Source organism: Actinia tenebrosa, unplaced genomic scaffold, assembly GCF_029948245.1.
Source record: "Actinia tenebrosa isolate PJP-AT-01 unplaced genomic scaffold, QUT_ActTen_1.0 PGA_scaffold12__29_contigs__length_12842862, whole genome shotgun sequence".
In the NCBI taxonomy this organism is placed as follows: domain Eukaryota; kingdom Metazoa; phylum Cnidaria; class Anthozoa; order Actiniaria; family Actiniidae; genus Actinia; species Actinia tenebrosa.
Window position 1 is genome coordinate 3,701,391 of NW_028292572.1, and position 15,795 is coordinate 3,717,185.

Here is a 15,795-nt window from a genome sequence, read left to right on the forward strand (position 1 = left end):
TTCGTATTGCTTCGCAAAAACATAAACGACGATGGGACAAGTAGGAAAGGGTAGGTAAAAAGCTAGTTGTGGTAAGAAGAGCGAAAAGGTGCTAAAGGCACATGCAATAACACAATGCAATTTTATTTAACCATTAAGTCCTATATTGCTACATAGTATCATTTTAATAATTAATCATTTTATCGGAAAGTTTGGACTGCCGGGCATTTAGTGTATTTGAGACCGCGACCAGCAGTGTTGGTGAAAATATTCTAAGTGACATGAACCAAGTGCTCGGTATTCTATGCCGAGCAAAGACAAACAATTCTTATTAGAAGCAGTGTAGAGTGCAAGAAGCGCTTAATATTCTTCGATAAAACTAGACTAGTTTAGCTTCATTAACATAGGTAATTTATCGTATTTTTTGCGAAAGTTTGGACCGGCAGTGTTGGTGAAAATATTCTAAGTGACATGAACCAAGTGCTCCGTATTCTATGCCGAGTGAACACAGACAATCTTTTTTCGAAACAGTCCAGACTACAGGAAGCGCTTAATATACCATAATAAAGTTAGACTGGTTTGATACCATTAGCTGTAGCAAGTTCTCGTTTTTTTTGGGTGAAAGTTTGGACTGCCGGGCATTTAGTCAATTTTAGACCGCGAACGGCTGCCGGGCATTTAGATACTGCGTAGTAATTATTATCAGCAACTCACTTACAACTCCAAGTTCACGTAAAATATTGTGCCAGTATGAGGTTTATAAGAGGCTCAATCACAGACTCAATCATAGTTAGTTTCACTCTAAGCAGGAATATAGGAAAAAAATCCTGGCCCGTACACCGTAATTTATGCTCCATATTCTCAAGGTAACATTGTATTATTTGGGTCAAATGCCGGTCGTCAATGTGTAGACTTGTCACTGTTTGCATTAATATATAATCATAGGAGCTTAATAAGTTCTTCTGCAGACCTAGTAAACATTATGAATATTGGGAATGAGTTATATTCTGTTCTATCAAAATTAAACAACAAAGGTTTTTTTTTTTACTATTGACAGAATTAGAATGAGTTGGACACTTTGAAGGTAGCCCTAGTAAATGCATTAAAGTGCGTCTAGTTGATTATGCATCAGCTCTATTCCGTAATATTCAGGGGCAAATTAAATGTTAAAAAGCTCTTCAATTCACCCTAAACTGAACAATAAATATATAATAATCCTGGGTGAGGGCGAACAGTTAACCCATTCTCCGTTAAATGTTTTTTTTTTTTCGTGTGTGTCTTTTACACGAATATGATACCATCGAGATAATTCCCCATGTGCCTACCGACATTTATAACAAGGTTTATATACCACAGGGTATGAAATCGGCCGCGGTGAAAAAAATTAACGAAATGTCCAGTCCCCAAATTCCCTAAAATTGCCTTTATTTTTTGAATCAGCCGAAATTAAGGACACTGACATTTTAAAAGTTAACTATGTAATCCATTTTTAATATTGGAATTGTGTCATTTTTTTAAATCGCTCAAGAAGCCATTAAAATTTCAAAAACAAAAAGAAAAAAAAATGGTACTCACGCATCTAAGCCAGATTATTAACGTCAGACGGCCGATGACCTAATCATATTTTAAGTGAGAGAGAGAAAAAAAATATTTGATAGATTTCATACATGTGACCTTCTTAAGAATTACCTGATGAGTTGTGTTCTTTCTATAATAAATATAGAATCATATATCTTATGAATAATGACTTTTTTAAACAAGTTTTGCCCTTCAAAGTGTTAAATGAGTTGCTGAAGTATACTTTCTACAATATTATGAGAGGTTGTCCTATTTTTATGCCATGCAAAATTATATATATTTCTCTTTAATTCTATTCTCTTTTTTTCTATTTTTATTCTAAACATACACAGACAACCAAATGGTAGGAATGGTGGAGGGGCTGTTTGCATTTATCTGCACAAAAATATAAACTTTCATATTCATAAAAAATAAACTATTCAAGCGCTTAAAGCGCTAGTCAAACAGTTTAAAATTTTCAACGAATATCATTTTCTGCGTGATTTGAGACAACAACAATAGAGCTGTGTCCATGTATGATGATCCAAATGAAAGTTGCGTATAAGTGAGGTTTTATCGGCCTGAAGCGAGGGCTTCTGTGGTATATTCACCGATGGTGAGCCTACAAGTTTCAAAGCTAGAAGTCACAGTCGTTGCCACGGAAAAAAAACTCAACTCTGATTGGTTCACCACCTTTGGGGGAAAAAATGTATGGAGCACGCTGGCGACGTCGATTTGGTAAAAAGTCGGTGAAAACTGCAAGTATTCATGTAAAACTAAAAAAAAATCGTTGAAAAAATCGTCGTGAAGTAGAGCCGATCGAAGACCCATGGAAAGCCTCCGTTTCCTACCTTCTCCTTCTTTCCTTCACGGTGGGGAAAGAGCAATTAGATTGAACGAAATTCGCTCAGAGTGAAGCTAAGAACAACCAAAACACGCTGTAGAAGTTTCAGAAGAAGAAGAAGGAGATTTATGAAGTCCCATATATTGTATAGTAAATCAGTACAATGTATACGCTTGGGCTACCTGTGTTGTGAGGGGTCTGAATATGCAAATATGTCACTCACTCGCTCACTAAGATGTTAGCAGATTGATAATTGAATGTTTAGCGATCGTCTTACGTCATCTGATTACGATCGTTACAACGACACAACCTTAACTAGTTTTTGTGCTGGGCCTATGGGCACAGTACATTTGTTTTTGGTGAGTTAGGTATGATCGGAATTTAGTGTTACGAATGCCATTGGTGGACCTCGTCATGATTGACATTCGTGAAACACGAGGTCAAAATGCACGTTGAGATCTGTAAGATCGGGACACAGAGGAGGTGAAAGAGGTTGAACATATGTGGTTTTCGTGGTAAGTTTGCCTTAATCCAACTTACTTTAAACTTAATTTGGTAGTTCTAAGCAGATAATTAGAAACTGGAGCTAAATTAGAAAATTTAAGTGCGATTTTGTTTTTTGATACAACTCGAATTAGTTACGTAAACAAAAGATTGTAAATGGACAGGCCAGGGAATTTCTACTGCGTCATTGATGCGTCATGATTTACATAAAAGAGTACTCACACGAGTTTTATATTAGTTTATTTATAGTTCCTTTCACGGTTTCCGACGCCATATTTTTTGGGGGGCAAATTTACTAAGAAGCGTAGGGAAAGAGATACGTTTTTCGTAATATTTCCATTCTGTGGTTACCCCGCGAGCAAAGTCTCCTTTACCTTCCCCCGAGTGAGAGAACTGGAAAGAGTCTTCTTTCCTTTCTCTCACTCGGGGGAAGGTAAAGGAGACTCTGCTCGCAGGGTATTCTGAGGCCAAACTTTTTCTGTAGATGGAGAATCTTCTGTTCAATAATGTTTTGTGTGGTGTTTTTGAGCCGATGGAGCCACCATAACACTGGTTCTCAGAGAGATGGAGGCTTGCTTTGGGATTTGCGACTAAGACTCGTTTATGCTGGTTCAATTTGACCGTAAAAAAATATTCAAACCGAATCCACGGACTTTCTTCTGTCTTACAATGACGAAATCCCAAATAGTCTTCTACTCTATTCAAAGTATCCAATGTGCCCAGCACATTTGACACGTTTTCCTGTGTCAAAACTTGTTAAGTCTGTTTTATAGTCTTGATTTGTTCTAAAAGAATTGGGAATCTTCAAAATTTTGATTTTAATGAAAGACATCCAAGGTAAATTTCACTAAACCTGATATTCTGTTGGATTGTCTGTAGTTATCTTTTATTTTTTGTTGTTGTTGTTTTTTAGTCAACTTAAACAGAAATTAAAGGCTTAGAAATGTCGGCCATGGAAAACTTTCTCGAAGAATCTCCTAAGAACAAAACTAGCACCTGGGGTGGCTGGTGGTGAGTTGTGTACAAAATTCCTAAGGGGGAGAGTATAATCGCGCAAAGATAACAATATAGTGCATTTTGATTCGATTTCAATGCATGGTTTTTATTATGGGATACGCTATCTTCATCTCGAATAAAAACAATTGAAGATTCTTTTCCCGATCTTCTTTTCACCTTTTAGATTCATAAATGAATATATATTATATTTGATGCGATCTAGAAGTACTGCGATTGGGGAACTCCGCTTTGCGATCGCGGGATCCGAGATTTCTGGCCATGAAAGTGATTGATTCATTGACACCTCGCTAAATTGCGAAACTGGACCTCAAAACATACAATAACCGAGGGGGAACTTATTATGGCCCTACAAACCATATAGGAAATCTTTAAATGGCTATTAATGTCTTTTTACATAAAGCTGCATTAAAATATTTTTTCTGAGCTAGTTGCACAGTTTCCGCGTGTTCCGCGTGTTGCGCATGATGATGATGCAGTTTTGATGATGAATGTAACTGAATAACTCAATAAACAATACCAATAGATAAACCTTGTTGTTCATGCTGATCTTTATCTGTTTATTTTTAAAGCAATGCACAGTTATATCCATACCACGATACCACAATATTTTTTTCATTTTAATATATTACTTTTACAATTTATAGCTTTATCTTTATTTGCTTTTTAAATACTGGCATTTTAGTGTGTTGGCCTGTTAAGACTTGTACCAGCAACAGACGCCATTGAATTTCGCACAAGTCCCGTAATACTTATAACTGCTTGGACAAGACAATTTATTCCACCAGTAGGTACCAGCATGTCCATCACAGCTGCAACCAAGCCTTTTCTCGAGCTTCTTAGCATCTAAATTAAAATAGCAAACAAGAGATAAGTATTGTATCGCTAACCTTACCACACTTACACTATTCGCGTACCACACGCACGGAGTTCCGGTTTTTGTAGACGTCAAACAATCCATCAGCATGGCATTCATAGGCGCGTGTCCTTGAAAACTTCGTTCTTACGACACTTTTTGGCATGAAAACACATGGGATGACGTTAACTAAAACCTTTTTTTATTTTTTGTCGCTACGGTGAATTGTACGATTCCACGCGTGTGATTACTGTGCGCTTTTAAAGCAGGCGTTGTGCTTGTTAACTAACTAGAAAATACCATGCTTATCTTTAGAATGAGTTGATTGCGTTAAAGCCTGATTACTACTAATTATACTCGATCAAATAAGACAATCTTGGTTGTTTTGCTCAATAATGAGACAAGGAGGCAATTGACCAAAGCCCATTCGTTGGTATGCATGCTAATAAGAAGGATAAAGCTTACCACCCTTCGGAGGAAGATCTCTAGGAGTAAGAGCTATTGATGATCCAATCAAGAAAGCCACAACAATCAGACAGATAGAATGTTGATAAACCATTGCTTCAGGGGAAGGTAATCTATGAAAACAACAAGAAAACCATAAAACGAAGAAAGGCAATAGTCTACTGCTCAATGAGTTCCCTTCCCCTTCTTGAAAGGTAGCAGTGTCTTTTTTTCGAAGCGAGACAAACGGTGAGCTTGCAATGATAGATACCTTTTTTTAACACCTTGTCAATTATTCACAAGTCTATATCAATGGCAGGTCACCGTTTGTCTCACTTCGATGCAAAGGCACGGCTGTACCTTTAAAGATGGCACCGGGAACTGTGAAGGGGAATATTAACTGAAATACAATTACAATACCAACACTACGCCAACCGCCAATCCTACCTCAACCACTGTTAGAGTGATTATTTTAGTTGGTCTGTAAAACAGTTATGAAATTAATAAGCACTAGACAAATCCACGTTCGAGATCGATATTGAAATCAGATTCTAGCACGAGCGAAGCTCTCCAGAATAAACTAATCGAAATTGCATTAAACCTCAAAAAGCCAAGTAGATATAGTTAATTAGATTATAAAGTTGTGAAGTAATGGTCTTTATTTGCACACAAGGAACAATACTGAACAACGGACGTGTTCAGTTTACACATAGTTAAGAGATAATCCCATAGATAAAGTTTATGTTTACTTGTTCTGCAATTTCGGATAATCATAAATCAAACTTTGTGCACGGTCAAGACCGGTTCGACATTAAAAGCGAACAAAGACCTGATAACAATAGGTTTCCTAACCATTCCCCTCTATTGACTATGGTTTACAAAACTTAAAAAGAAATATATAATACAAACCAATAATATCAAATACATACATACATATATATAATATATATATATATATATATATCATCTGTACACAATATTTAAAAATTATCTAAAATTAAGTAAGCTTCTATTGATAAGAACACTTTTAAAACTTTCAGTTCTTATTCTAGGTATTATGAAAGAATGCCCCCTATTTCTTAAAACCCGATTCATGGTAGGGGGCAAAAGGTGATAAAGAGGATTGTCGGGAGACTTATTTTTCTCTCCAAAGTTTGTTATCCTTTTCAGTTTAAATACTCAAAATAGAATAGTGGTCTTTAGTATATCCAAGTTAATTAGTTATAGGAAGCACTAGCCCAAACCTCTATAGCGTAAGTAAAAATTGAAAGAATTTAAGAATTAAAGAAAAGAACTAAGTAATTTACTGAGAACCCATGATATTTGTAAACGCGCAAAATATATAGACAACTGTTCGCTTTATATAACATAGAATCAAAATGTGCATCCAAATTAGTTGGACTGCAAAGGGTCAGCCTGGTTCTTTTCTGCCTTCCGTCTCACGAATATTTCCCATGTTTTCCCAATATCTAAACTCGTACGGCGATTGTCTTGTGCAACTTTAAACTAGTGTTTGATCAATATAGAGTAAAACAAATTCACATAGAAAACGACAAAAAATAAAGAAAAATAGAGTCATCATAAAGTGCGACCAGCAAGGCGCACATAGTCCACGCCGCAGTAAAATATATAGAGGATATTACATGGGCGCGCGGAGATACGAAATTTATCTTCGAGTGTTGAAAAGATATCTCACAAGTGAGCGATTTTCAACACGAGAAGATAAATTTCGTATCTCCAAGCGGCCATGTAATATTCTGTTTATTATATAGTTATCAATGAAATTATGTTTTGGCTTTTTCAGGCAATTTTTTCCGTGTATTTTTTCACGTGTGAGGACATCAATTTTTCGAAATAGAGAAAAATAAATATTTCATTGGTAATTATATAATAAATTAGACATATTTTTAAATATATATTTTTATTATTTTAATAAAACGTTCCAAATTGCATTAAACCTCAAAAAAGATAATAATAATAAAACATAATTAGATATAGTGCAGTGTGATTCGATCAGTAGTGAGCTGACTAGCAATAATTTTACCAAAATCTTCTTATCACTGCCGAATAATAGAAACGTTTGGTATAGTTCTTTTGAATTGGTTGCATCATCCAACAGTCCTCCATGAGTATCCGTGAGTGCCAAACTACTGATAATCAGCGGCACATTTCACAATTATAAGTTTCTTTGTAAATAACATACATTATTTCATTGTTTCATTTATTTTTCTTCAGTATGAAGTTTTTATTTATGTTCGATAATGACATGTCCTTCAGTAAAATACATGTGCACTATTCAGAATTTCAATAAAAGGACGCTTTCGCTTAACATCTCAATGACGTTAGTGGTTCTCAAGGTGGAAATTTCATTAATAATGATGACCGACTTAGCTTGCATTCAGTTGTTTCTGTAATGCTTGGTATGAAGTTCATTCATTCATTTATCTCTCTCCTTTTTAAAAGTATGCCTTCAAACATTTAGATTAGCCCAAAGAAACGTATTCACATTTAGATTACAAGGAAAGCACAAGCCCTATCTTATCTTAGACACCATATACGCTGAAGCCCATGTATCAATAGTTAAATGTTTTTCCCGTAATGTATATTCGAAACTTCGGCAGTTATCTTCAAAACTCAGTCATGTTTGTTACATTAAATATTAGCAATATAAGTACCTTGTTCGGCAGAGTCGAAGAATGATCCTTGTCTTATGGCCTTTCGGTAAAAAATGAAAAGCTTCTTTTTGATACACAATACAATATCGAGGTGGCCATTCGCATCCAGACGAACCTAATTTGCTTTGTATTTTTTTAAAATTCAAAGCGACTAGTTTTTGAATGGTTCCCACCCAGCTCTTCTCGCTTGTAGTCTGTTTTCTATAAGTTTTATAATGCCTTAAAATTGAAAAACAATTTATTATTATTATAAAAACAGGGCGGCGGGCGTTTAGCCATATGGCTTGGTTAAATTATTATAATTGGAAAAAGATTTATTGCTTTTTAGTACAATGGTAAAACCAACTTCCAAAATTGTTTTTTTTTTTTTTTTTGTTCTACGTTGTCGTTTTATATCTAGCTGTACCTAGCTTTTGGCCGCAGCTAAAATTTAAAAAAAATATCCCATAATAAAAAATATGCACTGAAAACGAATTAAAATGCACTACATCCTTTTCTTTGCGCGAGAATACTCTCCCACTCATATGAATTATGTACACAACTCCCCACCAACACCCCTAGGGGCTAGTTTTTTTCTTGGAAGATTCTTCGACAAAGTTTTCAATGGCCGACATTTTTTAAGCTTTGAATTACTGGTTAATTTTACTTATAAAACGAAAGATAACTACAAATAATCCAATACAATATCAGGTTTAGTGAAATTTACCTTGGATGTCTTTTACTGATATCGAAATTTTGGAGATTTCCGAACTTTTATGGACAAATCAAGACTATGAAACAGACTTGAAAACTGGTAAAAAAGGTGAGCAAAACACATAAGCTTACTTATTTTACTTCTTTTACACTAATAACGATGTTTGGTTAATTACCGACATCAAAAGTTTTATGTTTTTACAAGAACCGTATTTTCATTCATAAAAGTCTTAACTATTTTTCGAGAAGCTTGAAAACATAAGCTTACTAGATTTTGAAAATTAAATTTTGCCAGTTTTCATCTTGTTGAACAACAAAAGTTTTTGAAAAACTAATAAGTTTACATTCATTTATGCTTGACAAGAACAATTGAACCAAAATAGAAAATAACGCAAAATGCAATGCAAGTACAAAATAAAATTTTACACATGTTAATAGATAATCCTATAGACAAAGTTTATGTTTACTTATTTTGCAATTTCGGATGAGCATAAACCAAACATTGTGCACGGTCAAGACCGTTGAAACATCAAAAGCGAACAAAGACCTGATAACAATAGGTTTCCTAACCATTCCTCTCTATTAACTATGGTTTACAAAACTTAATATATATATATATATAAACCAATAATATCAAAAACATACATACATACACACACACACACACACACACACACACACATATATATCTTCTGCACTCAATATTTAAAAATTATCTAAAATTAAGCAAGCCTCTATTCATAAGAACACTTTTAACGCGTTCAGTTCTTATTCTAGGTATCATCGTACAGAATTGAGTGACACATCCGGGAAATTAGAGAATAAATTACTAAATTCCAGTTTCCGAACTGATCAATTTTCCTTTCACGGCCATTTTTATTTATAAGGCAAAGTCATAATATTGAAAGTTTAAGCGCTTCGTGAAGAAAATCAAAAGTTAATGCAAGAAAAGTGACATAGGAATATTAAGGAATGACAGCCACGCCACGCAATAAAATCTTGCCATTTATTTTGGTGTTTCAATTTGCCAACTTGCGATTTTTTGTGGATCAATTTCAGGTTTCGTAGTGTTTATATGTATATGGAAATTTATCATTCCTGCAGTTTGTTCGGGTCCTGCTGTTCGCCGTGAAGAAAATCATTCAAAGTAACAACTGAAATTGGTTGCCAAATCATTGCTTAAAAGCTTCCAAAAGTCAGCTCTCTTTGAAGCTGAATTCTTTGTATATATAATCTCCACTTGTATCATCATTCATTCCACTTTTTTGTAACAATTTAGCTTATTGTACTTGTGTGTGAATAAACTTGAAACTTGAAACTTGAAAGCAAGTAGCGATTATTGCCGATAGAAGGGACGTTGTATAGTTCTGGGCCCGGGTGTACAAAGGTTGGAGAGCGCTATCTGGCGGATAAATCATATCCAGTGGATAACTTTATTGGATAAACACATCGACTCATCCACTTGATAAAGAATTATCCGTTTGGATAGCGCTATCCACCCTTCGTACAACCGGGCCCTGTTGTATTAATTGTTGCATTATCCAACATTTTTCGATGAGCATCCGTGAGCACTAGTAAGACTCAGCGGCGCCAGTTGCATGTTTAAACACTTTTACTTTGTTTCCTTCATAATTTTAAGTATCTTTGTAAATAAATCCTTTTAATTGTTTTCTTTTGTTTCTTTAAAATGCTGCTCATGAAGCAACATTCCAAAGCGGAGATCATTGAATCGTATTCTAGCACGATGCCGAAGCTATCCGGAATAAAACGTTTAAAATTGCATTAAACCTCAATAAAGATAATGATAATAAAATATAATTAGATATAGTGCAGTGTGATTCGATCAGTAGTGAGCTGACTAGCAATAATTTTACCAAAATCTTCTTATCACTGCCGAATAATAGAAACGTTTGATATAGTTCTTTTGAATTGGTTGCATCATCCAACAGTCTTCCATGAGTATCCGTGATTGCCAAACTACTGATAATCAGCGGCACATTTCATAATTATAAGTTTCTTTGTAAAGAACATATATTAATTATTTCATTGCTTCTTATCTTTTCCTTTAGTATGAAGTTTTTATTTATGTTCGATAATGACATGTCCTTTAGTAAAATACATGTGCACAATTTTCAGAATTTCAATAAAAGGACGCTTTCGCTTAACATCTCAATGACGTTAGTGGTTCTCAAGGTGGAAATTTCATTAATAATGATGACCGACTTAGCTTGCATTCAGTTGTTTCTGTAATACTGGGTATAATAAAGTTCACTCATTCATTTATCTCTCTCTATCTTAAGAGTATGCCTTCAAATACATTTAGATTACAAGGAAAGCACAAGCTCTGTCTTATCTTATGCACCATACGATGAAACCCATGTATCATTATCATTAAATGTTTTTCCCCGTAATGTATAGTCGATACTTCGGCAGTTATCTTCAAAACTCAGTCATGTTGGTTACATTAAATATTAGCAATATAAGTACCTTGTTCGGCAGAGTCGAAGAATGATCCTTGTCTTATGGCCTTTCAGTAAAAAATGAAAAGCTTCTTCTTAATACACAATACAATATCGACGTAGCCATTCACATCCAGACGAATCTAATTTGCTAATCTAATCTAATTTACAGCGATTAGTTTTTGAATGGTTCCCACCTAGCGCTACTCTCTTGTAGTATGAATTCTATAAGTTTTGTAATGCCTAAGAATTGAAAAACAACTTTTTTAATTATAAAAACAGGGCGGCGGGCGTTTAGCCATATGGCTTGGTTAAGTTATTATAATTGGAAAAAGATTGATTGCTTTTTAGTACAATTGTAAAACCAACTTCTAAAACTGCCTTTTTTTGTCCTACATTGCCGTTTTATATCTAGCTGTACCTAGTTCTAGACCGCAGCCATATATAATATAAATACAAAACTGCCACATCACTCCCTCACATATGAACATATAATTTAAACTTTGTCGCCGCTAGACATAGAAAGGGTGCCTCGATTATTTCATTTTTATTCATCAATACAAGTCAAGAAAGAAACACACTCAAGAAAATTATCAATTATATTATTATTATACGCATGATAAGAACAAGCAATATATACAAGACTGTATAACTTTGAATATCATGATGTTTTGGCCTTGAATTGGTGAAAAAGGAAAGTCTAGGTAGGCTTCAATAAGAAGTAGATATCATATGATTTTCATATGTCGAAGTTAGGGATATTTTAACGTGCTCAATTCAAAATACAATACATGCAAACCACTATTGATATTCTAACATTATCAGAAACCTACCTGGCTAAATAATAAATTGAAGACTCTGCAGTTAGTATTCCTGGCTATTCTTTATTCTGTATTCGCCTTCGTAAACCAGTCGTACTTTTTGAAAATTGTTAGTCGCAAAATCAACATTTAGATGGTTTATTCTTTATCTTTAGGGACCATAAATCATATCTACGTTCAGTATCTTTGACCTCCTTTCCTCGACCTTGGATAAAGCATATTTTTTCTTTGTTAAAAATCGATTTTTTTGTTCTGAAATTCTATTTATTTTACAGTAAGCTTATATATTGTTGTCAAAAAATACTTATATAAAAAACCTAAGCTTATACAAAAAAACGTTGATGACATTTATCAAGTTTAATTGAAAAATATTTTCAAACATTTCATTTTGTAGTTAAAGATAAATTTATTGAATATTTTATATGGAAAAAATGAACATATAATTTAAACTTTGTCGCCGCTAGACATAGAAAGGGTGCCTCGATTATTTCATTTTTATTCATCAATACAAGTCAAGAAAGAAACACACTCAAGAAAATTATCAATTATATTATTATTATACGCGCGATACGAACAAGTAATATACACAAGACTATAGCTTTGAATATCATGATGTTTTGCCCTTGAATTGGTGAAAAAGGAAAGTCTAGGTAGGCTTCAATAAGAAGTAGATATCATATGATTTTCATATGTCGAAGTTAGGGATATTTTAACGTGCTCAATTCAAAATACAACACATGTAAAGCACGACCTAACCGATTGATATTCTAACATTATCAGAAACCTACATGGCTAAATAATAAATTGAAGACTCTGCAGTTAGCATTCGTTGCTATTCTTTATTAAGAAGAGATAGCAAGGGCAAGAGCAAGTGAGGTGTAGCGATTTATATCGGTGATGGTTTACAATAGACGAATTGCACTAGGATACACCTACTTGCAAGAACGATTTCATACGATTTTAGAACATTAGTAATTTAGTGAGGAAGGAATACATTAGAAGCCAAAAAAAAAGTTCAGCTTCAGTGATATTCTTTTGTTTTTTAATATAATTCCTATCCCAATAAATCACCAATGTTTTATTTTCGTATGACAACGTTCTTTCAAGTAGGTGTATCTCGTTCAGCATTACTGTTACCTCATAATTCTAGTTTTATATTTTTTCCTCCACTAAGGGCTTCAAAAAGTTGACTAGAATGAAAACCTTACTAAAAAACTGTTCTTTAAATAAGTCCTTGATATTTTTTTTTTACGATTTTTTAAAGTCTACAGGTGAGCAGCACAAATGAACAACTCATCTTTCCATAGGTTTTGCAAACTTTTTTATTACTCATCACCATTGCTTTTTTATAAATAAGGAGATCCAGAAAGGAAATACTACTATCGCTTATGCATGTCATATGTGAGTTTGATAAGATCATTTTTTACTATTTGATGCATTGAGAAACTCCATGAGTGTTTCCTTAGGGCCGGCCCATATTGCAAAAATATCGTCAATAAACCGCTAATATAATACCAAATACGAAAACAAGAATCCAAAACTGATCCTCCCACGAATTTTGTCAGTAAATTTATTTTTACGCAAAAAATTATCCATTTCGTATTTAGGACCCCAAACCAAGTTTATATACCAAATTTGAACAAAATACTTGAGGTTGACTGGCCAACCTATTCGAAGTTTGCTCGATCCTTACGGACTAGTACTCATAAGCCTCGTAGCCTGCCTATAATTGGTTTGTTTCACTTACTCCGACGAAGGACTAACGTCCGAAACGTCAGCTTCACAAAGCTTTTTACGATGATTCAATTCATACGCAAGTTCCTGCTGTTTCCATTGAAGTTTGATTTTATTTCGATTACATTGTTTTCACTTTATGTTTTGATTGGGTAACGTACTTCAAGTAGTCCTTGTTAAAATATCCGGCGCGTAGTAATCGTCAAATTAAGTTTCATATTGCAGAATTAGTTTTCCTTGCTATCGTTGTCTAAAGCGACATTCTATACCCTAGTTTGGCGAGCTAAACAATAAAATATGCATATTTTTATGCACAGAACTAAGACTGCTTTGTTTCGTAATTTCAATTGCTGATCCAATTGAAATGCATGACGGCGATTTCCTTCAAGATCTTGACAGATGAAAAGCCTTTGCCCCACTGTACCACATGTATAGTTAATAAGTAAATCGAAAAAGCCCAAAGGTTTTATTTTTCAAGGTAACGCTACAATTGACTCATGCTGTCGAAGCAAAGTACATTTCTGATCCCTTTCTTTCTTTTAGTAAATATTTTTTTATTTTTCTAGCTTCTTAATCCAAAATAACAAAAGGACCTACTGAAATATTTAGAAACGTAGAAAACTTGGATTATGTAAATTCACGAAACGTCTACCGTTTATATAGCAAAAAAGTATTTTATCTTGTTTAGCTCGGTGTCAGTAATAACGCCTTTTTACTCTCATTATTTAATGTTATTTATGTACCTTACTCACATTTCAGGGCAGGGGAGTATGGCAGGGAGGGCAGGGGAGGCAGGGAGGGCAGGGGTGGCAGGGAGGGCAGGGGAGGGCAGGGAGCAGGGGAGGGCAGGGAGGGCAGGGATGCAGGGAGCAGGGAGGCAGGGAGTCAGTGATGCAGGGGATGCAGGTAGGGCAGTGGAGGTCAGGGGAGTGGCGGAGGGCAGGTGAGGCAGTGGAGGGCAGGTAGGCAGGGATTCAGTGTAGGCAGGGATCATTTATTCATGGATTTCATTTATTCATTTATTCATGGTATTTCAGGGTATTCATTTATTCATTTCATCATGTTATTTCATTATTCATTTATTTCATTTATTTCATTTTATTTCATTTTATTTCATTTTATTTCATTTTATTTCATTTTATTTTATTTTATTTTTTCATATAATAAAGAACGGTGCTTTAATGTGCCAGATATAAAGTTCTTTATTTTTTAGTGACACCTGATTATCGTATATTCAACTGTTTATGAAGATGTTCGAGCTAGCATGATTATGTGAAATGAGCTTGAATTTGTGTTGTTGAGAGATGTTATTGTACCTCGTCTTTCACTTTAAAAAGCTAAAAAAATATTCAAAAACATTTACAGATGTCAATTTACTGACAAAGAAATTAGTCATTTTGCATTTTGCATTATTTTCTATTTTGTCTCAGTTCTTCTTGTCAAGTTTAATACTGAATGTAAACTTGGTTTTTCGAAAACTTTTGTCGTCAGTGATTTCGGTATCTTTCTCACACATGAAAGCAGATGAAAACTGGTAAAATCGAACCTCAAAACTAGTAAGCTTAGTTTTCAAGCTTCTTGAAAAGTAGTTAACTAAGGCTTATATGAAAGGAATAAAATTATTTAAATGAAGTATTAGGATATTAAGAAAGCTTTTTTAACTGATGACACATTTGGTTTTAACGTTCAGGGCCTTCATTTCTCAAGTTTAGTTAGTTGATGATCTCCAGCCAATTTTCTCTCTTATGCTACCCAAGCATTTGTTTTTTATTTTCATTGCGGTAAAAATGCATTTAATTTAAAAACATCAAAATTCCTATGGCAAACCAAACATCGTTATGTAAAAGAAGTAAGTAAGCTTTTTTTTTTTTTTTGCTCACCTTAACTAGTTTTCAATTCTGTTTATAAATGTAGTCTTGACTTGTCAAGAATCAGGAATCTCAAAAATTCCGGTTTCAGTAAAAGACATCCAAGGTAAATTTCACTAAACCTGATCGTGTGTTGGATTATCAGTATTATCTTTCGTTTTTTGTTTTTTGTTTTTTTTTTAAGTAAAAGAGATTCAAAGCTAAAAAATGTCGGCAATGGACAACTTTCTCGAAGAATCTTCAAAAAGAACAAAACTAGCCCCTGGGGGGCTAGTAAATTACTATGTAAATTACTGATAAAAGGTATTTTTTTTAAAAAGGAAATGCATTTTCGGGTTTAAATTCCG

The 15,795-nt window shown here is 34.2% G+C and overlaps 1 protein-coding gene across 3 annotated transcripts; it reads right to left on the reverse strand.

Annotated features, from left to right (window-relative positions):
- Window positions 1–4,425: 4,425 nt before the first annotated feature.
- Window positions 4,426–12,015, reverse strand: LOC116290118 (U-actitoxin-Ael2c-like). 3 transcript variants are annotated; one of them, XM_089028293.1, is made up of 3 exons: window positions 11,859–12,015; window positions 5,220–5,332; window positions 4,426–4,744 (listed from the first exon to the last, which is right to left on the reverse strand). In XM_089028293.1, the coding sequence occupies exons 2-3, from the start codon at window positions 5,311–5,313 to the stop codon at window positions 4,596–4,598; spliced, it is 243 nt and encodes an 80-aa protein (XP_088884419.1). In that variant the 5' UTR covers window positions 5,314–5,332; window positions 11,859–12,015; the 3' UTR covers window positions 4,426–4,595. The 3 variants fall into 3 exon arrangements, with proteins under 3 accessions (XP_088884419.1, XP_088884420.1, XP_088884418.1); XM_089028294.1 differs by lacking the exon at window positions 11,859–12,015 and adding an exon at window positions 11,054–11,215; XM_089028292.1 differs by lacking the exon at window positions 11,859–12,015 and adding an exon at window positions 7,874–8,047.
- Window positions 12,016–15,795: the final 3,780 nt, after the last annotated feature.